We start from the raw sequence: 19,553 nt of genomic DNA on the forward strand, positions 1-19,553 counted from the left end.
CTACCATACCATATAGTCATTTATATACAGAAGAGAAGAGAATAGTATACTTTTCTTTTAATAGTCAAATACAGCTGCCTGCACTGGAAACAAATTTGGCAAACTTTTCTCAATTTATCACCTCTTTTCATATCTCTGTCTCCGATGTTGATGGTGTGTGGAGGAACAGAAACCACATAGGAAATGCCACTGTTTTTCACAACAGCAGGCAAGCAACCAAGTAAGAGAAAAAGAGAAAAAGGCATGTTCTAAGATTCCTAGTAAGCTTTAAAATGCCGCCCCCTCAACAAGCAAACACCAATACGCTCAACTCTTGTAAGTGCTGTAATATAATAATACCATAATATTTTGGTCAGTCAAGCACGTTTCATATTGAGCGTTTGCAGTGCAGCGGATCATCTAGAAACAAGAAACTGTATGAACCTTTTCGTTTTCAAGAAGTTGACAACTCATCCCTTTCTTTCCACCTCTTGCTTTGGCCTTATTAATAGCGTTTATAGGTAGGTTGCATGATATTCCATTGAGTGAACGAATGAAACTCTACGCAGATGGTCAAAGTAAGAACATGATCTAATTAAATGCTCGAAATATATGTTTATTATTCCATCTCTTGAGACTGAACCCTAAACATTACACCTTTGGTGAGTGTTATTCGACTCGATTATTTGAATTAAAATTGATAAGAATTCTGGTCGTCGTTTAGTGTGTTGAGATTGAATTTATTAAATTAAATAACAATCCAACATATTGTATCTTAATATGTCTTATCTTTCTTGACCTAACTAATAACAACGCAACGAAAAGAAACATTGGCACCAAACCCATTTGGGTTTGAGTTCAGAGAACATAATTAACGTTAATCAAATCTTATCCTGGGCACAAACAACAAGCTTACTACGCTCCTCTAGCTAAGGGCTTGGGTTTAAGAGACGTGGCTGGCTGGTGTCAACCCAATTAAACAACGTCCTTCTAACATAAATATAAATATAATGATATATTTATTTTCATAACCAGAATCTACCATGTCTCCAGAGTGGTCTGGTCTCTCCATCCTTGTTGAATCTTGGACTTGTTCTTGTTCTTGTCTCGTCCACGAAAATAAACATGTGTTTTTCCTTACTAAATAAATCTTTTTAATTTTATTGCTGACATACATATGCTTACGATGTACAAGGTACCTATCTTAATGACCAAAAGAAACGTTTGATCGGCCTTCAATATGCAAACAACTGTCTATTAATTTTGTCATGAAAAGTGTGGAAATCGAAGAGGTCGACATTTTGGTTGGAGTGTTACATGCGTTGCACCCACCATCAAAGTTTCCAAAATTCGTTTGTATTTTGCTTTTATCGTGTTATCATCATTATCTGGCACTAGCACATTTTATGTCTCTTTATAATTTTTATTTATTTAACAAATCCATAATCTAATCCAACCCATTTTAAATTAACGGTTTTGAAATTATGAACAATTGAACATGTTTTACCTTGACCAAGAATTTTAATTAGTGTTTCCTTCCGAAGGTCATTGTCGTTTCACTGTAAAAAGGTGAAATATTCCCTTTTCTTTTTCTTATTTAAGCGATGGACTAATGGGGATGGAAGCTTAGTGGAAGCTACAGCCTACATGCATGTAGAATGTGGTTCTTCTACAACAAGTCACCTTATTTGAAAAGTTTTTGGCTTTGCATACAATTTCTTTGTTCTTCTGTCAAATAAAAATAAAAGGAGAGATTTTGGTATATATATATACTGCCCTGCAGCCCTGCTAGTCGGTAGAGCTTTGGCTGTGTTTGCTTTAAGTCTAGCTGATATGTCTAGTAATACTAAAAGCTTAAGTAGCACAAGTTGCAGCGAGGATGAAAGTGAGCTAAGGAGAGGGCCATGGACTCTTGAAGAAGACACTCTTCTGATTCAATACATAGCTCGTCATGGTGAAGGCAGATGGAATTTGCTAGCAAAACGTTCAGGTAATCAGTCACTTAATATAATCCATAACCCTTTTGCAAGCTGATTACTTCCTTTGTTGATCTTTTCTTTTTCTTCTTATTTTTTGGGGTGCAGGGTTAAGGAGAACTGGCAAGAGTTGCAGACTGAGATGGTTGAATTATCTGAAACCGGATGTTAAGCGAGGAAATCTTAGTCCAGAAGAACAGCTATTGATTCTTGACCTCCACTCAAAGTGGGGCAACAGGTGTGTTGTGTTGTGTGCTTTTTTGTGCAGATTTGATTCAAACTTGGCAGAACTCTCTTATCATTCATTTTTGTGATTGCAGGTGGTCCAAAATTGCGCAGTATTTACCGGGTAGAACGGACAACGAAATCAAGAACTACTGGAGAACAAGGGTGCAGAAACAAGCACGGCATCTTAAAGTTGACACCAACAGCACAGAATTCCAAAATATTATCAGGTGCTTTTGGATGCCAAGATTGCTGCAGAAGATAGGAGGAGAATCATCGTTTTCTTCCCCCATGTTAATCCAAAATCCGATGGCTTTGCAGCCTCTTGACAATATTTCTCAGCATTTAACAGCAGCAACAGCATCACCTTCACAAATTCCTGGGCAGGGAGCTCTTAATATGAGTGGAACAATATACAATTTGGATAGCATCCAAAAGCAGAACGCAGAGTCAGAGTTCTGCACCAGTTCCTGCATTTTGCCTTCAGAACCAATAGACATGCCAAAGATGTCTCAAATTCCAGAATGCCCTCCTAGTCCTTTTCATGCCATACTTAACAATGATAATGCAAAGGGCGGCTTTTGTGTTGACGACAATAGCTATGACATAGAAGCCTTCAATCTGCAGGGGTCTGTTTCAGCACAAGGGTTTGCTGGAAACTCTGCTGGTGATTGCTATGTAGCAGAAAGCAACTGGCTTGACAGTGATTTTTCATGCGGCATGTGGAGCATGGACGAATTGTGGCAAAGTAGGAGCTGACACCCCCACCACCATCAAAGAAAGAACCAAAAAGAAAAAGGAAAAAAAAAAAAAGAGAGAGAGAAACAGAGGTTATTTTTTTTGTACTCAAAGAGAGAAACAGAGATTGAGGACCTTATTTTTAGGACAACCCTCAATCAACTGATGACTTTTTTTTTATACAGATTAGTTTCTAGATCATCCATAAAGTGAAAAGCATTTGTTAATTTTATACCCAAACTCAAAATAGTGTAAGTTGTTGATTTAAGCTTTCGTTTATGCAAATAGACTAAGGGTTCTGATGCCATTTTGTGTCCATGAGTGCAGTTTCATATCAGTTTGATAAGTCTAGCCATGCATGTGTGTTGTGTGTTCATGCCATATATGATGCTACTGATATCAGAAAACTGCCCAAGCTGGTTTTCCCTGTGAAAATTATCTGAAGAATCTTGTGATGTACTGAGAAACAATATTTAATGTATCAGATGTCTCTGTCTCATAACATGTTTCAAGTTTTCCCTCGTACCCAATTAGTGGGATGGTGAAACTTTGACTAGTCAATTTTAGGAAACAAATTCTTACTGCAACAATGCTTTTAGACTCTTGTAGATAAAGACTCTACCAACCATGAACGCACTGAAAAAATTGCTGAACATTGAATTTAAAAATATGAAGGAAAAAAAGTTGCTATTTCTGAGAAAGACATGCTCTGGGATGCATTTACATTGAACTTAGCAGATTTGGTTGCCAACCATAGCAGATTTGTATATATCAAGAATCAAGACTGCAACTTTAGCGTGTGGTTGATAGGTGAGCTTAGCTCTTCCTCTCTCACTCACCATTGACTCTGACTAATCATGTAAGCTGTCTTACTCAAAACCCTGTGAATTTGCATATTTGGGTGGTTTTCTGTTCCACTATTCAATTCAGCCTCAATCCACACAAATTGTAGATGGAAGTTAGCTAGAGCCACCCATGATGGAATTGACAGATTCTTCTTCTTAATTAATATATAGATTGAAATCTGGCTTATTTAGTAGAAAAGAAAAAAGAAATTTCAGCTGATTGGAAAAAGACTACCAGGCATGACAATTGTCATGATCACCAAGAAGAAATTTATGTTGACTATTCTCATCACAAATTTTGTGGATCAATAGCTATGATGAAATGAATTTCCACCTACACTAGAAGGACACGATTGAGAAATAACCAAGGAAGAGGACAACTCTAGTTGAAGAATCTTATAGAGCTCTTTACACTTCTCAACATCACTTAAGAAAATCATGGAGTACATGGTCTTATTCTTACCATTGGTTTATCTTTTATAACAGAATTTATTAATTATTTCACATGATTAAGTTATGGAGTTAAAAATTATTTTATCTATCTTCTATCTTCGGTTGTCTATCTTTTAGAAGACCTCAGGTCTCGTTTGGTGCATAAAATTGGATTGGATTTGATAAGGTATGTTGAAGGAGGAAATGAAGGTAGAGACGAATGATTCTCATTTTAAGGAGATTAAAAGGGACAAATAAAAGACAAAACAACCACATTCAAAATTTTAAGGTCTTTCTCAATTTTTATGAGAAACTTGTATTTATTTTTGAATTGCCAAGGTTTTTCACTTTCTATTGTGCCTATAAAATTTAAGAAAGAATCAATTAAAAAAAGAGGAAAAAAGAAAATTTTCCGAGTGCTAGTTATTTTCACAATTTCATATCGCAATATATAGGGAAAATAAAAAAATACTGTCCAATAATGACCGGTGATTTACCATTTAGTGCATCCAGCTAATCTCAACCGTTCAGTTGTAACAATAAGCCATCCAGTCGTCCATTCTATCCCCTTAAAGCTCTTTTATTCCAACACTAGGGTTTCTCTCCACCGCCGAAGCCATTCTTCTTCACGGTTTTCAGTTACTCGAAGCAGAAAAACGCTCTGAGTCTCTGATTCTCTGATTCTCTGGTTCTCCTCGAGGTAAACCCAAACCCCATTTCGCTTTCTCGAGTGCAGCTATGCATCTTAGATTTGTTATGTTGTTTGTGATTGAGATTTGAAGAAGCTAAGCCCTTTGGTTTTACTTAGACTGATGCGATAAGCTGCCCTAGGCCTTTACGTTTTCTATCAGTCTCTGATACAGTGTAGGGTTATGCTTCCCTTTGAAAAGAAGTTTTAAAGATGTTATCTTTGTTAACTTAGTTTCCGAGCGGCAAGTTTTTCCAAAGCCAGTTACCTTTTGAAGTCAGAACTAATTGCTTCAGTAGGGTTTGAATTCTGAAAGCCATTTGTTAGTTTTCTCCACTTTTCATTTCATTTGCATAAGGATTTTGTTTGAAGATAAAAACTTTGTCTTCTACCTTTTTCTTTTTTCAGACTTTAATCTGGATAGATTCTTTTGAATTTCAATGCATGCTTCATTTGATGCCTGAACATCTTACCCACAGATTTTAAATATCAGATTATTATGGCAATGTTGGGGTTTCGAGTTTCTATTGAAGAATAAAATCCTCACATATACTCTCTGTTTGTGTTTCGTTAGTCCCTGCTATATCAAACTCAAATAGAGAATTATGGATCATATTAACATTTTGCCTGGATTTCATCAGTTTTTTCATGTCCTTGTAAGCCAAAAATGATATTATGTTTCGTGCCTTGTTTAGTCAGATTTGTCAAGATGTTTACTTCAAGGAAGAAGATTCACAAAGATAACAATGCTGAACCGACTGAATTCGAAGAGTCAGTTGCACAAGTAAGCTATGCAGCTGTTTGCTTGCTGTCTAGTCACTTAATTGTTACAATTTTGAGTTTTGACCATGAGTTGCTATCTCTGCAGGCAGTAATTGAATTGGAAAGTAACAGTGACCTGAAAAGTGACCTGAAGGATCTATATATCAACTCAGCAGTGTAAGAATGATTTTTACTGAATTCATATGTATTATGAACTGTTGCCAATGGTATGAGTTGTATTCTTCCTTTCTTTTGCAGTCAAGTTGATGTGTCTGGAAACCGGAAGGCCGTTGTTATTCATATTCCATATAGATTGAGGAAGGCTTATCGCAAGATCCATGTTCGGCTCGTGAGGGAGCTCGAGAAGAAGTTCAGTGGGAAGGTGAGTAGTGATTTATGTTCTGTAGTTGTCCATACTGCATAGAACCTAGAGGTAATTGAGTCTAGTGTGTGTGTGAATTTGTAGTGGCCTTGCTTCTAGGCATATTGATCTTTTAGTTACTAGTTTTGATCTGCTTAGCTAGCTTTTCTGGTTTTCTTGTCTTTTTTGTGAGTGCCTTTTTTTTTTATTTTTAAATTATAGTTTTTTTCCTCGTATGTATATCTGCAATCTAGGCGACTAATCTCTCTTATACACACATTTATATTTGTTTGCAAAATTTGATTGTGTCTGGTGAGGCTTATAGTGCCCTTTTGGTTTGTCATATGGTAGGATGTTATCCTGATTGCCACACGTAGGATATTGAGGCCTCCAAAGAAGGGGTCAGCTGCCCAACGTCCCCGCACTCGTACTCTAACTGCTGTGCACGAGGCAATGTTGGAGGATGTTGTTGCGCCTGCTGAGATTGTTGGTAAGCGCACCAGATACCGTCTTGATGGATCCAAGATAATGAAGGTAAACTATCATAACTTTTTTTAATGGAAATAAATTATTTAGTCTCTGCTATATGACATCAACAATAAAAAAAATTAAGTCTGCTCAAAAGATGTCTGCCTTGCAAAACAGGCACTTTGATACACAAGTTGATAACATAGTAGACTGAGTAAGATAGGCATTGTAACAGATCTTTATTGAAGTGCATGTATCCATTGTACCAGTTGCTCTCTTGTAAACGACTGTATTGTACAAGTTTCTCTGTTGTAAACCATTGTGTTTCTTGATTAAGGGCTGAGTTCTGACAACCCCTTGCTAGATCAAACAAATTAAAGCTTTACTTCAGAATTTAATGCTTGTTTGATACAACTCAAATATGTTCTTTTGTTCGATTAATACAATATTTATCTCTCTTAAAGATATTAAGTTAAAGCTACTATATTTATTCTTTTTTCTTGATGTTGGGTAGGTGTTCTTGGATCCCAAGGAACGAAACAACACTGAATACAAGCTGGAGAGCTTTTCTGCAGTTTATCGGAAGCTTTCTGGAAAGGATGTTGTGTTCGAGTACCCCATCACTGATGCATAGAAATATTTTGTGCAATCGTACCTTTTAATTACTCCTCCCCTTTTCCCTTTTGTTCCCTGAAGAACTGCAATTCAGCAGGCAGACAGTTTAAAATTTTGATGTTGAGGACGTCGTTTAGGATAGCCTTTGAAGGATTTTGTTCTCTTCATTATTAGCATATTTATGTTGACGTGATATGGTTTTACTGTGATTTTCAATCTCCCTTTTTGATAGTCTTATTTTAATCAGAGTGTTGAATCTTTTCAAAATTGTTATCCATGATATGTTTGTTTGGTGCCACTTAATTTACTCTTTCTGAGTAGATATTTGCTTTTTAGAAAAAATATAAGGCTGAAAATAATTTTTTTTTCATGCGATTAAATCAAAAAATTGGTTAGGAATGTCGGTTGTGGCGGCCAAAAAACCCAAAAAAACTAAAAGCCCGAGAAAAAACAAAATGTTGAGGCAAGTGCTTGCTTTGTATCGTGATATGGTGGATATGCGGGCGTTTTTAGTGAAGAAGTATATTTCTGGGGGAGAGAAGGTTCCCATGCCCAACTCAACGTGAATGAGAACAATGTCATTGCCATAAAATATAACTATATGGCGGAAATAACCAGACTAAATTCTGCTTGTGATAGTTACACCAACCCTGAAACGCACCTTCTCTTTTTTATTTCAGTTTTTTTATTTGTTAGGTTGGGGGAAGGGAGTAACTCACACTCAATCCAACTTACACCGCATTGGTCTCTCTAGTATTTCAGTGAAACAATATCAAAATTGTTCTTGGTTATCTGGAAGTTTTTTGCTTTGCTGAAAAACACTTCCAAAGACTATGAGAACACTTATACAATCCCCATAAACAAAATTCATTGGCATAAATAAGATATCTGAGATCCACAGCGTTGGAAAGAATGAATCTACACAAGTTAGTATGATGAAAAAATCTCCTCGCATAGACAAGTTGGTGTCAGGACTTCTCATCAACTGAATTTTTTTACCAGATTTTGTATCCTGCTGCACTGCACAGATGGAGGGAAAGTGATTGAACTAATAGGCAATAAGAATGACAGAAATATAACCATTTTAGTAATAAGTATTTCACTTAAGCTATGGCATAACATCATAATCACAGAAAGATCCGAAGGGGGCTCTATATCAAGCAGGTAAGGACTCAAGGTATTGTGGAAGCAAAGCATACCTCAGGACAAAATCACAAGACCGAGGTACATGGCTCCGCAGAGAAACAAGAAAGATATAAACCCCCTACAAGTAAAGCTCTTCAGAGTCAGAAAAAACCACACAAGTACGGCATAAGCGCATCCCTTGAAGTTTGTCCAGCAAAAAAAAAGGAAAATGCAGAAAAAGCAAAGAAGGAAAGCTCTCAGGCATAAATCTTATTAACAATAAGAAGCTGACCAAATGACACCCCATCCACAACCAGTACAGCAAGGACACTCTTCTGCGAATTTCTCAGCATCACTAGAATGAACTCTACGGGATATAAGATCATCATAGATATCTGCATTATCACAATTAAACATTACAAGACAATACAAATACAAATATAGACAGTTAACTTGAGGATCAAATAATTTGTTTCTTCCCATACCATAGACTGAAAACAAGCTGTTCATTACACCTGTATTCCACAAAATAGAACCAGGAGTTATTAATTAATCCCATCTTATGTGGGGAACAAAAACGATTTGTAGCCCACTTTAGTAAGCCACACATGAAAAAATGAAACTAGAAGAGTTGCAATTACCAGTGAACAGAATAATATACCGAAGTATACGAACTTTTGTTGTTTCTTGCAGAACCCAAATTATACCGAGGAAAAGAATGAATCCTGGTGGTCAACATGTAAACATGAAAACATCCAAATGTCATATTGCATCCTGTGCTAGTCATAGGAAGATGCGTTACTGGAAACTAGAATACATACCTATACAAAGTCCTCGAAGTGTCCACTGCACATTATCACGCAGCACAAACACAACAGGATAAGGGTTTTAGGCAGACATTAAAGCAAGGTTAAATTCCTTGAAGACATATAAAAGCATAAGTTCTGGAATATAAGGAATGCAGAGGTTTCTATAATGTCATCGTGTGAGAAACTTTTGCATTCAGTATGCTTGAAATCTAATGTTAAACTGTTGCATGTACCCGCACCAATGCTCATAGGTGCATTTTAGCATAGAAAGCAAGGTAACAGGCAAAATCAAGTAAAAGATATGTGAAATAGTACTTACATTTTTAGCTATAAACAGTACAACCAGTAGAGCAGCAATAAAACACCCAGCAGCTATTCGTGCAGTAAGAAGATTTGTAGATGCAAGAATCAATAGCATCCCCCAAAAGGATGAACCAAGATCTGGCGTGCAATGTAAATGGAAATATTACATCAGAACTATTTGGACACAGCTCTCAAATGGAGGAGAGCTAAAGAAGCAACTAACTGAAACATAAAATAGGTCAGAGATAAAGTGGAATTACATCCAGCTGGCAAAATCAACCAGTATACACCACCACGGGTTTGTGTGGTTCCACCCTCATCTGCATGAACTTGAATCCCTTCCACCTGCAAACTAATCTGTATCATTACCTGGCCCAAATAAATGAAAGACTTTCTAAACTTGGCCAATTACGAAGCCACCTAGGTCAAATTTTGATCTCACCAACATGATGAGTCAGAGAGAGAGCAGATACTCAAGAAATTACGAGTTTTCATTAGGATATCGTAGCAAGGCATTCTGCTGCAATGTATCAATATGAGCAATGCAAACTTAACAATGTACTTCCATTATAACTCTACTATTGAAGAAAATATATGAAATGGCATTAGTGCTGGAAGAAAATTGATTTTTTCCTCACTTGAGTTATCAGTCACAAAAATTATACTACATAAAATTCATTAATTCAACAACCCTAGAGCAAGGCAAGGCAGTCTGTTGCAATTTATCAACACGAGCATTATGAAAATTTTATAGGAAAATATGAAAGAACAGAGCTTCTTACATGACCACATGTAAGTTTACAAGCAATAGCATGGCTCGCCTCATGAAGAAACACAGTGACAAGCTTAAATGGTCTCAGCAGTATTGTCCTCCACAGCTACAAGAATCGAAGAATGATTTAGTATACATGACTTGTAAACAGTACAGCAGAAGGAGTATTAACACACCAACAAACGTCATAATTCGATAGAAAATATCCATGAAAAATTCTTGCTTTCAAAATGATTGTAGTTCAGATGATTCTTTAAAACAACGTAACACCTATGTTGTTGTTTAGTTTCTAGTTCTTTTGAATCTGTTTCAGCTTCTGCGCCATGGGACTACTTTCTGTTTTTATGTTTTCTGGGAACTGACAAGGGACTTCCATAAGCAAGTGAAACTGAAATATGGATTTCATTCATATTTAAAATATACAACAAGAAAAGATGAATAATCCTGAAAATTACTTTAGAGTGAGAAATTCCAAAGTTTCCAAGCACCAAAATTTGTTAAGGACAAGAAACCAATCTCCCATAGTATCAAACTGTCCTTCATTCCACAGCTTAAGAATAAATTTTACATGCACCCCTGGTTTAATCAATGCAACACCACCCCTCTTGAAAAACAAAGCTCTATTCAGATCAAACCAATACTACAACTTCTCAAATACATCAAAACCCATGAACAGCACTGAACTATCTCTCTGCCCAGAATCAATGTAAGAGAGGAGCATTCTTATTATAAGAGAGAGAGAGAGAGAGAGAGAGAGAGAGAGAGAGAGAGAGAGTTTAGTGCTTTACCGCAAGTATAACGACAGTGCAGACAGAAACGGTAATGAGAAAGACCACTTGCTCATGGTTGCAGCAGTTAGTGAGTTCCCAATTGGGCCTCATCTCCGATTCTCTTTTCTGCTTTGGTTACAGAGAGAGGTGGTCTCTCTCTCCGACGAAATCAAACAGATTGTGTAAGGTTGAGTTTAGATTCGGACCCAGCAAATAAAAAATGGTCGAAGTTAGATTGACTGAGAGGACAGTAAAGAAGAAAAATTAAGAAAGGAGTTTTTGGGCACTCTCTCTCTCTCTCTCTCTCGTGTTTTGAGCCTTGAATTCGAAGTCAGAGTCAGACAGACCAAAACATAAGTTTGAAAACGTTTGAAATTTGGTATTGGCAGACCAATCCGGAACCTACATGTCTAGAAAAGTAGTAAATCCCATGACTTTTGTCTGGCGGGATACACTGTTCCCAACACTACTTTCAGATCCCGTTATTTTAAAATCCTGCAGTTAAAAAGGCTTCTTTTTTCTTTTGTAGAAAAAGAAAAGAAGAAAAGTTGCATCTTCCAGTAAAGACATGAAGGTGTACGATGAACTGTCAGAACAGGCTTTGCTTCCAGCCTTCCATTCCGCTAATAAAATAGATAGCTTTAGGCATAGAATGATAGTAAATGTGATTTCTTTCAACAAGCTTTAGGCATAGAATGATAGTAAATGTGATTTCTTTCAACAACAAAAAAATGTTGGGTTTGAGGATTTCGTTTTTTATTATGAAAGAATAAACAAATTATATTATATTTGTATAAGCTTTACAATTACACAAAATTGCATCACATCATCACACCTTCACATTGTAGATGTAGTAGGTCATCTACCTTCATCAAAACAAGAATAAGACACTGAATTCCTAGAAAAATCCTCAACAAAACTAGTCTCCCCAGAAGCCTTAGGAGCACCGTTGAATCCAACTAGTAGCATGAGCTTTGGTAATAGCTGAAGCAGAGGTAGCTGTCTATCTTGAAGTCCAGGTTTGCCTGGTCTGGCCAAAGTAAATAAACCGCTCGAAAACATGAGATGAACAGAGTTCATGTAGGGCCTATCTGCAACGCTTGCTTCACAACAAAAAAGTAGTAGCTGAATGCCCATTGGTACCTTTCAAGGCTGTTTTTTTTATGTTTCTGTGACAATCAAGAACTTGGAATCATTGAAGCAAACCGTACCTCAAGCCAAAACCACAAGAGCAAGGTACATGGATCCACAGAGAAAGAAGAAAGATATGAACGCCCTACACATAAAGCTCTTCATAGTTAGAAAAAGAACAGAAGATGGATAAAAAGAAAAGAAACCAGGCAGAAATTTTAATAAATGAGAAGAATCTCACCAAATGACACCCCATCCACAACCAGTGCAGCATGGACACTCTTCTGCAAATCTCTCGGCATCACTAGAATTAACTCTGCGCGATATAAGATCATCATAGATATCTGCATCATTTCATGGATACATTACAAGGCATCTATGAGTACAACATACAGGCAGCTAAATTGAGTGTCAAATAATATTGTTTCTTCCTGAATAAATACCATAAACTGAAAACAAGCTGTTCATTACACCTGCAATCAGTAAAAAAAAAAGAGTAAGCATTGATGGCTTTAGCTCATGATACTTGGAAAAAAGGAACTATAAGCTACTTTCGTAAGCAATAAAGAATAAAAATAGCAGGGCTGCAATTACCAGTAAACAGAATTATTTCCCTTAGTACACGAACTGGCGTTGTTTCTTGCAGATACCAAATTCCAGCAAATAAAATAATGAATCCTGGTGGCTCAAGAAGAAAACACAAAACATCCAAATGTCACATTACATTCTGTGCTAGTAGTAATAGGAAGATGTTTAATTGGAATTATGGAATGCATACCTATACAAAGTCCTCGAAGTGTCCACTGTACATTATCAAGCAGTACAAATTCAACGGGATAAGGATTTAGTTAGCAAGTTTTACATTCCTTAAAGGCATATAAACGAATCATTTTAAGCTTTTCAGGAATCTAAGGGTTTCTAGATCTTCATCAATTACTTTCCGATTTAAATTTATGTGAAAAACTTATGCATTTAGTTTCCATGATATCTAACGTCAAAGTGTTTCCTGTCCCAAATGCTTCATAGGTGCATTATAGCATTCAAAAAGCAACTGTCAAAACCAAGTAGAAAATAGGTTCACTAATACTTACATTTTTAGCTAAAAATAGTACAACAAATAGGGCAACGATGAAACAGCCAGCAGCTACTTGTGTAGCAAGATGTTTTGTGGATGCAAGAATCAATACCATCCCCCAAAAGGATGAACCAAGATCTGGCGTGCCACAAAATGGAAAGATGATAAAGGTAACAACTATATCTGAAATTATTGGTATCCAACTGAGAGAAGAAGTCATATTGAAGCCAAAAATTCTAAACCACGAATATGAAAAATCATGCATCATGCTAGATCATTGAATGAAATATCAGATTGAAGCATGGATTTTGAACACATTTGATTGTCCTAAATGGAGAAGAGCTACAGGTGCAAATCAACTGGAAAATAAATACGGTCGAGGTTAAACGAAATTACATCCAGCCGGCAAAATTAGCCAGTATATGCCACCACGAGTTTGTGTGACTCCTCCTTCATCTGCATGAACTTTAATCCCTTCCACCTGCAAACTAATCTGTGTCATTACCTGTCTTAAATAAACATGAACATTATGAAAAATTTACGCGTAAAGTAAGAAAGAATTTCTCACCTTACCACATGTAAGCATACAAGCCAATGCATGGCTCACCTCATGAAGAAACACAGTTATAAGCTTAAATGGTGTCATCAGTACTGTCCTCCACAGCTACAAGAATTGAAGAACGATTTAGTATACATGACTTGTAAAAAGTGCATCACAAGAACGCAAGGAGTATTAACACGCCAGCAGACTCTAACATTAAATAGAAAATATCCACGAAAGTATTTTGCTTTCCAAGTGAATGAAGTTAAGATTTATTATTTAGAACAATTAATGTATGACCACTCTTATGAGAGAGAGAGAGAGAGAGAGAGAGGTTACCACAAGTATAACGACAGTGCAGACAGCAACAGAGATGAGGAAGGTCACTTGATCGCGGTTGCAGCATCTTCTGAGTTGCCAATTTGGCCTCCATTCAATCAAGTCCATCTCTTCTCTGTTTCTTTGGGACCCAATACTGCAAGAATTTTTCTTTTGGTAAGCAGCACAAATGGAGATAATCTTTTTGCTTCATCTTCATAATGCAAAACAGAGACCCAGACCCAGTTTACAGAGAGGAGAGAGAGATCGCTCTCCATGACCAAAATAGAGGTATAAAGCCTGAGTTTGATTGATTGAGAAGAAGTGGAAAACAAATTTTTTATTTTTTTGGGCAGTTTCCATACGCTCGACGAAAAAACAAAGCTTTCAACTTGAAAGGTTCTGACTCAGACCAAAAGAGAAACGTTGAACTTGGATCAATCAGGCCCCGACTAAATTTAATCATGTGACTTTTGCCTCTTGGGAACACTGTTTCCAACAAAATTGATTTTGTGTAGACTGGCAGTGGCGGTAACCCACATTTGGCCTTATTTGTTCAGATTCAGGGAATAAAAAAAACAAAGAGTTGAGAAATTTGCATGTCCCTCCACACAATAGGGATTCAAGAAGTTTGTTTTGAAACGCAAAACAACATTTGTCTTCATACAATTATACAAGAAAATTATAAATGTAAATACGATGTGACACCTGCAAGTTGGATTTTAGCAGTTGATTGGTCGAGCCTAACAAGCCAAAAAGAGGGTGAGTTATGGAGGTTAGGCTCTTCAACCCCCACCCTCTGTGATTCTGATTCTGAACAAAGATGGCCTTCCAGGCTCCCCTGGGGATGAACTCAGGGAGATCAGGGCTTCTGGGATTTGTTAATTGAAATTGTTCTTGTTTGTTATTCATGATCTCTGTTTGTTTGCTTTTCTATGAGGTTTGAGGTTTTTTCTTTTACGTGGTTGGTGTAAGCACACGTGCTTTTGTATTGAGCTCTGTTTTTGTTCTTGGCTAAAACAGAGGCTTCACCTTATAATAGTAAATTCACTTTGGTTTGAGGATTTCGTATCAAATGGTGGTTAGCAAAAGTCACATATTCTAGGAGCCATCTAACATATGATGAATTGTATCAGGCGATCATAGACCATTCTCGAGACATAAACCACAATCAAGATATTTAGACAGCAATTATTCCGAAGAATGTGATTAACTTATTCTGATCCCCAGTGCATGAAATGATTGTATTCCAAAAGAATAAAACAAATTATATAATGTTAGCCTAAGATTCATGACTGAAAAAAAAAAAAAAAAATTACTTTACAGCACATAAATAGAGCTCGCAACACCCTACAAATCACAAATGCAGGTTATGAGTTATCTACCTTCATCAATCGAAGAATGAGAAATTGAATTTCTAGAATACTCCTCAACAAAACTACTCCCCGCAGAGGCTTTGGTAGCACCTGTGTATCCACTACTAGCATTAGTATTGGTAAAAGCTGAAGTAGAGGTGGTTGTCCAACGTCCTCTACGGCCCTGAAGTCCAGGTTTACCAGGCCTTGGCAAGGTAAATGAATCACTCGAAAACATGAGATGGATAGAGTTCATGTCAGGCCGGTCTGCAACGCTTGCTTGACAACATAGAAGTCCTAGTTGAACGCACATTGCGGCCTCATCAGGATTGCACCTGGCCAGGGTTGGGTCAACTAGGTCCAGTGCCTTCCCTCCTTGATACAGCTTCCATGTCTGCACAGGAGCGATGAAAAATTGTAAGGATTAAATGAAATGGCTGAGAGCACATCTTCTTCTATTCATTTCCATAAAACCACTGGTTGTATGCTAATCAACACTTCAGCGTAACTTTACTTGAACATCAATAACAATTAACCTCTGCGTATGTGTGGGTAATTAAGTTCATACAGTATATTTCACAAGCTTCCACTTTGATAAATATTTAGGCATTCATTGCACTACTCTACTCTGCATTTAAAGTCGGTATGTGAAGTCCAGGTTCAGTTAGCCTAGTCTTATGAAACAAATTAGCCTTCTGGGAAACGTTACAAATTTCAAAATTAATTCTTAAACATTAGAATTAAAAACAATGATGATTCGACTAACTGATGCTTCTGTTCAATTTTTCCCCTCATTTTATAGAGCTTCTGTTTTATTTCTTGCACAAGTTGCATCATAACCTCTCCGGGGAAGTAACTTACATAGCTCAAGAGGTCTGCCTTTTCTCTTTCAAGCCGCCCATCATGGTTCTTTCTCCCGCTGACAATCTCCAACACCAAGACTCCATAACTGAAAACATCTGTCTTCACGGACAAATACCCATGCATTGCATATTCAGGGGCCATATAACCACTGCAGTTAACAAAAGAATTTCTCAGTTTCATTTTTCATAGCTACTCCTCACAGAATTCCCATATGACACAGTTACAGCAGGGGACCAATAGGATGAAATGGTAAAAACTTCGTATGGCATAAGGGCAAAAGGAATTGTTGAAAAGAAACTACTCACTGAGTACCAGAAATCCTAAATGTATTTACATGAGTGTCCTCCCCAGGAAAGAGTCTTGCCAAGCCAAAATCCGAGATTTTTGGATGGAGTTTCTCATCCAGCAATATATTACTAGCTTTGATGTCCCTATGAATGATCCTTTCTGGGGCCTCTTCATGAAGGTAACGAAGACCTCTTGCCACACCCATAATTATCCGAAACCTCGTCGTCCAATCCAGGGTTCCAGATTTCTGTTTATCTGGAAAAAAAATTAATTTCCCACTTATTATTACTAGTCCTACTACCTACTAATTTAACCAAATGAAACAATCCATTCAATCTGATGCTGAATGTATGTAAATTCCAATTGGGGAAGAGCAGCATACCAAAAATAAAGTAATCAAGGCTTTTGTTCGGAAGATACTCATAAACCAGCATCTTCTCAGGTCCTTCTACACAACACCCCAATAACATCACCAAATTCTTGTGCTGAACTCTCAGTAACAACTTCACCTCGTTAGTGAATTCTCTAGCTCCCTGTCTTGAATCCAAAGAGAGCTTCTTTACAGCTATTTCTTGACCATTTGGCATCAGACCCTGAAGAACACAATTGGAAAAAAAAAATTGACTAATCCGAAGAAAATAGAACAAAGTATTAGTAAAGCTCACAAATTTAGTTACCCAAGAAAAAAAAGATCAAAATTTTACTCTCATACCATAACCATCTGAAGAACAGACGGCACTGTTCCTCCAATAAATGATGAATGCAAACAGAAAAACTGAAGAAAAAAATTACAAAAATGAAAATAACATTCTCTCGGGTCAGATGCAGTGAGAACTCAATCAATCTGAGAAGTCGGGTCACGAACGGAACCAACGGTCCCAATGCCGCCACAACAGCAGCTAAAGTGCCATTGATTGAACTATCGTTCAATCTCAAAAGGCCAAATGTTTGTCCTCAAATTAATCCGCAATTACAGCAAACTACAGGGCTAATCTGGTGATTTGCGCTTCCGAGATTAACCCTGACTGAGCTAGTTATGTAGGAGACCGTACCTTGTAAACGGGACCAAAGCCTCCGTGACCGAGTTTGTTGAGGTCGGAGAAGAAACTGGTGGCGATTTGCAGAGAATGGAGGTCAAAGAAGAGGTCAAACGAATCCAAGGCATCGTCGGCGTGGTCGGAGCGAGCTGAGCCGGCACCTCTGCCAGCTTTCAGCCTCTCCAAGCAGGCACAGAAACCGGAGCAAAATCCCATGAACGCATAAAACAGGCCGCAAGTAGTACTAAGAGTAGGCTCGGCTAGTCTCTGAACTGCTGCTTCAATCGATTGCAGCAACTACCATACAACGTAGGTCGCACGGTTACGAAGGAGCTGGCCGGCGACGACTGTCTTTAAATGAGTCTAACATTATTTGGCATCTTGTGGCCATATCACTTGGCTGTGAAGTTAAACCAATAATACTTTCTGCGTAAATATACAAAATAATACTTTCTGCGTCATTATACGAATAAAAATTCATACTTCAATGTAAATTATAATCTAAAAATTCATTCACATTAATTTCTTTGAACTTTTTCAAGTATGGGTTTGTTGCTTTGTCTTCTTGACAGGGACAAGTTATTACATAATTCTGGTCAAGGACACGTATTCCTTATCATGAAATCCTTGAGGTCAACGGGTCAAGTAATCTTAAGTCCTCCTGTTCAATATTATTTTAAAAATATACAGGAGAACATGTAGGGCTAATTTGGTAATTTAGTCATTTGGAAAGGGTAGGTAGCAATAAACAACCAACTTTATTGACATCAGGAAAATGGTGACACGTGGCTTTGATGAGTGGCGAAGTTAGAATTTCTTGTTTGCGGGGGCCTTCTACAAATTATAAAAAATCAAAAATTCGAATTCACAATACATACAAAAAATAGTGTATATATATCACATATGTTAAGAATTATATTGCTTATTGGTTGCAATCATAATTGTTCTCTACAAAGGGATAGACAAGTACATTCTAAGCAAGAAAAATTGCAAGAGATAACAAAGAGTAGCGATTCACCAAATATCTTTAAAACTTTTTTACCCATTAAACCCAAAACAAAGAAAAAACAAATGAACAATCCAAAATTCATATCAAATATGAACAAAATCCATGTCAATTACATAATTAATATAACAAAAATCAATACTAATTAATCTAACTAAAAGCACATGTGATTTGGAGGTCACGTGATTAAAAGTTTGGGGTAATTTTCAGTGAATTTTTTGGCACTCATATGAGTTTTTTTAAGTTAGGCCAATTAGAAATGGACATGTGTCAGCTTGCTATTGAACCATTTAAAAAAGAATCAAAAGTGAGAAGCGTGCAGAGTCAGTCTTCTTCCTCGAAGAGCCTCTGCAACTCAACTTTAGTTCTAGAAAAATTTCGAAAATTCATAACTTTGGTTGTGAAGCTCCGATTGATGAACCGTTTTCTCCTACATGCTCGTGAGATTGAGACCAACAATCTAAGGTAAATAGTCAGGGTCTCACACAACAACAAACAAAATAACATCTTTGAGACATTTAGTCGAACAATTCGTGGGCACTAGCAAAGGGGCAAATTCTGACATCCCCAAGGAAGTTTCTGGCGAGGGGAGGTGCAGCTGCACCTCCCTGCACTAGTGTGGATCCGCCAGTGGGTACATGTCAAAATGTAAAGTATTTGAAATAATATACATATAGAAATACATAACAGTATATTACTTTTAAAAGATAAAAAAACTTGAGTGGGGGCCCGGAAACACACTAGTCCTAATGTGGCTCCGCCCCTGGTTATGATGATATACAAACAAAATGGTTGACCACAAGCATAAAGTATTTGCATTGTCATTTTCTATTGTCAGTAAAATTTGCGTGATTTTTATCAATGATTAATCACTCTTGACTTCACTATTTATCAGTGCAAACCATCTAAAGTCAATTAGTCAATGGAGTAGGTTTTTTTTTAGTACAATACGTACATAATTATGATGCCGTGAAAATTCAAATATGAGATTTCTAGTTCGTAAGTTAAGATTAATTTTCATTGACCTAATCAGTTTATGAGTAATTTTTCTTCTGCTAGTTTATTCACAA

The 19,553-nt window shown here is 37.0% G+C and overlaps 5 protein-coding genes across 9 annotated transcripts; 2 read left to right on the forward strand and 3 right to left on the reverse strand.

Moving 5' to 3' along the window:
- Positions 1 to 1,626: 1,626 nt before the first annotated feature.
- On the forward strand, positions 1,627 to 3,165 carry LOC117628018 (transcription factor MYB62-like). Its single transcript, XM_034360363.1, has 3 exons — positions 1,627 to 1,969; positions 2,064 to 2,193; positions 2,276 to 3,165. Exons 1-3 carry the CDS (start codon positions 1,813 to 1,815, stop codon positions 2,937 to 2,939), a joined length of 951 nt encoding a protein of 316 aa, XP_034216254.1. The 5' UTR covers positions 1,627 to 1,812; the 3' UTR covers positions 2,940 to 3,165.
- Positions 3,166 to 4,762: 1,597 nt separating this feature from the next.
- LOC117628420 (40S ribosomal protein S7-1-like) lies at positions 4,763 to 7,347 on the forward strand. Of its 2 annotated transcripts, none has more exons than XM_034360877.1 (6): positions 4,763 to 4,895; positions 5,579 to 5,667; positions 5,752 to 5,822; positions 5,904 to 6,027; positions 6,358 to 6,540; positions 6,989 to 7,347. In XM_034360877.1, exons 2-6 carry the CDS (start codon positions 5,593 to 5,595, stop codon positions 7,106 to 7,108), a joined length of 573 nt encoding a protein of 190 aa, XP_034216768.1. In that variant the 5' UTR covers positions 4,763 to 4,895; positions 5,579 to 5,592; the 3' UTR covers positions 7,109 to 7,347. The 2 variants fall into 2 exon arrangements, with proteins under 2 accessions (XP_034216768.1, XP_034216769.1); XM_034360878.1 differs by having other exon boundaries at positions 4,775 to 4,895; positions 5,583 to 5,667.
- A 590-nt stretch (positions 7,348 to 7,937) lies between these two features.
- Positions 7,938 to 11,315, reverse strand: LOC117629328. Of its 2 annotated transcripts, none has more exons than XM_034361880.1 (10): positions 10,887 to 11,315; positions 10,109 to 10,204; positions 9,587 to 9,671; positions 9,343 to 9,464; positions 9,036 to 9,060; positions 8,856 to 8,939; positions 8,700 to 8,729; positions 8,507 to 8,609; positions 8,289 to 8,353; positions 7,938 to 8,104 (listed from the first exon to the last, which is right to left on the reverse strand). In XM_034361880.1, the coding sequence occupies exons 1-9, from the start codon at positions 10,977 to 10,979 to the stop codon at positions 8,290 to 8,292; spliced, it is 702 nt and encodes a 233-aa protein (XP_034217771.1). In that variant the 5' UTR covers positions 10,980 to 11,315; the 3' UTR covers positions 7,938 to 8,104; position 8,289. The 2 variants fall into 2 exon arrangements, with proteins under 2 accessions (XP_034217771.1, XP_034217770.1); XM_034361879.1 differs by having other exon boundaries at positions 7,938 to 8,109.
- Positions 11,316 to 11,627: 312 nt separating this feature from the next.
- LOC117629326 lies at positions 11,628 to 14,819 on the reverse strand. Of its 3 annotated transcripts, none has more exons than XR_004586058.1 (11): positions 14,642 to 14,819; positions 13,955 to 14,090; positions 13,643 to 13,738; positions 13,471 to 13,555; positions 13,091 to 13,212; positions 12,778 to 12,802; positions 12,594 to 12,677; positions 12,443 to 12,472; positions 12,241 to 12,343; positions 12,012 to 12,144; positions 11,628 to 11,898 (listed from the first exon to the last, which is right to left on the reverse strand). XR_004586058.1 is itself a non-coding variant. In XM_034361878.1 (11 exons), exons 2-10 carry the CDS (start codon positions 14,060 to 14,062, stop codon positions 12,081 to 12,083), a joined length of 717 nt encoding a protein of 238 aa, XP_034217769.1. In that variant the 5' UTR covers positions 14,063 to 14,090; positions 14,642 to 14,819; the 3' UTR covers positions 11,628 to 11,898; position 12,080. The 3 variants fall into 3 exon arrangements, 2 of the variants coding, with proteins under 2 accessions (XP_034217769.1, XP_034217768.1); XM_034361878.1 differs by having other exon boundaries at positions 12,080 to 12,144; XM_034361877.1 differs by having other exon boundaries at positions 11,628 to 11,971; positions 12,080 to 12,144.
- A 297-nt stretch (positions 14,820 to 15,116) lies between these two features.
- On the reverse strand, positions 15,117 to 17,915 carry LOC117629325 (cysteine-rich receptor-like protein kinase 10). Its single transcript, XM_034361876.1, has 5 exons — positions 17,493 to 17,915; positions 16,823 to 17,033; positions 16,458 to 16,695; positions 16,150 to 16,300; positions 15,117 to 15,682 (listed from the first exon to the last, which is right to left on the reverse strand). The coding sequence occupies exons 1-5, from the start codon at positions 17,691 to 17,693 to the stop codon at positions 15,311 to 15,313; spliced, it is 1,173 nt and encodes a 390-aa protein (XP_034217767.1). The 5' UTR covers positions 17,694 to 17,915; the 3' UTR covers positions 15,117 to 15,310.
- Positions 17,916 to 19,553: the final 1,638 nt, after the last annotated feature.

The sequence above is a fragment of the Prunus dulcis genome, chromosome 5 (assembly GCF_902201215.1).
Source record: "Prunus dulcis chromosome 5, ALMONDv2, whole genome shotgun sequence".
In the NCBI taxonomy this organism is placed as follows: domain Eukaryota; kingdom Viridiplantae; phylum Streptophyta; class Magnoliopsida; order Rosales; family Rosaceae; genus Prunus; species Prunus dulcis.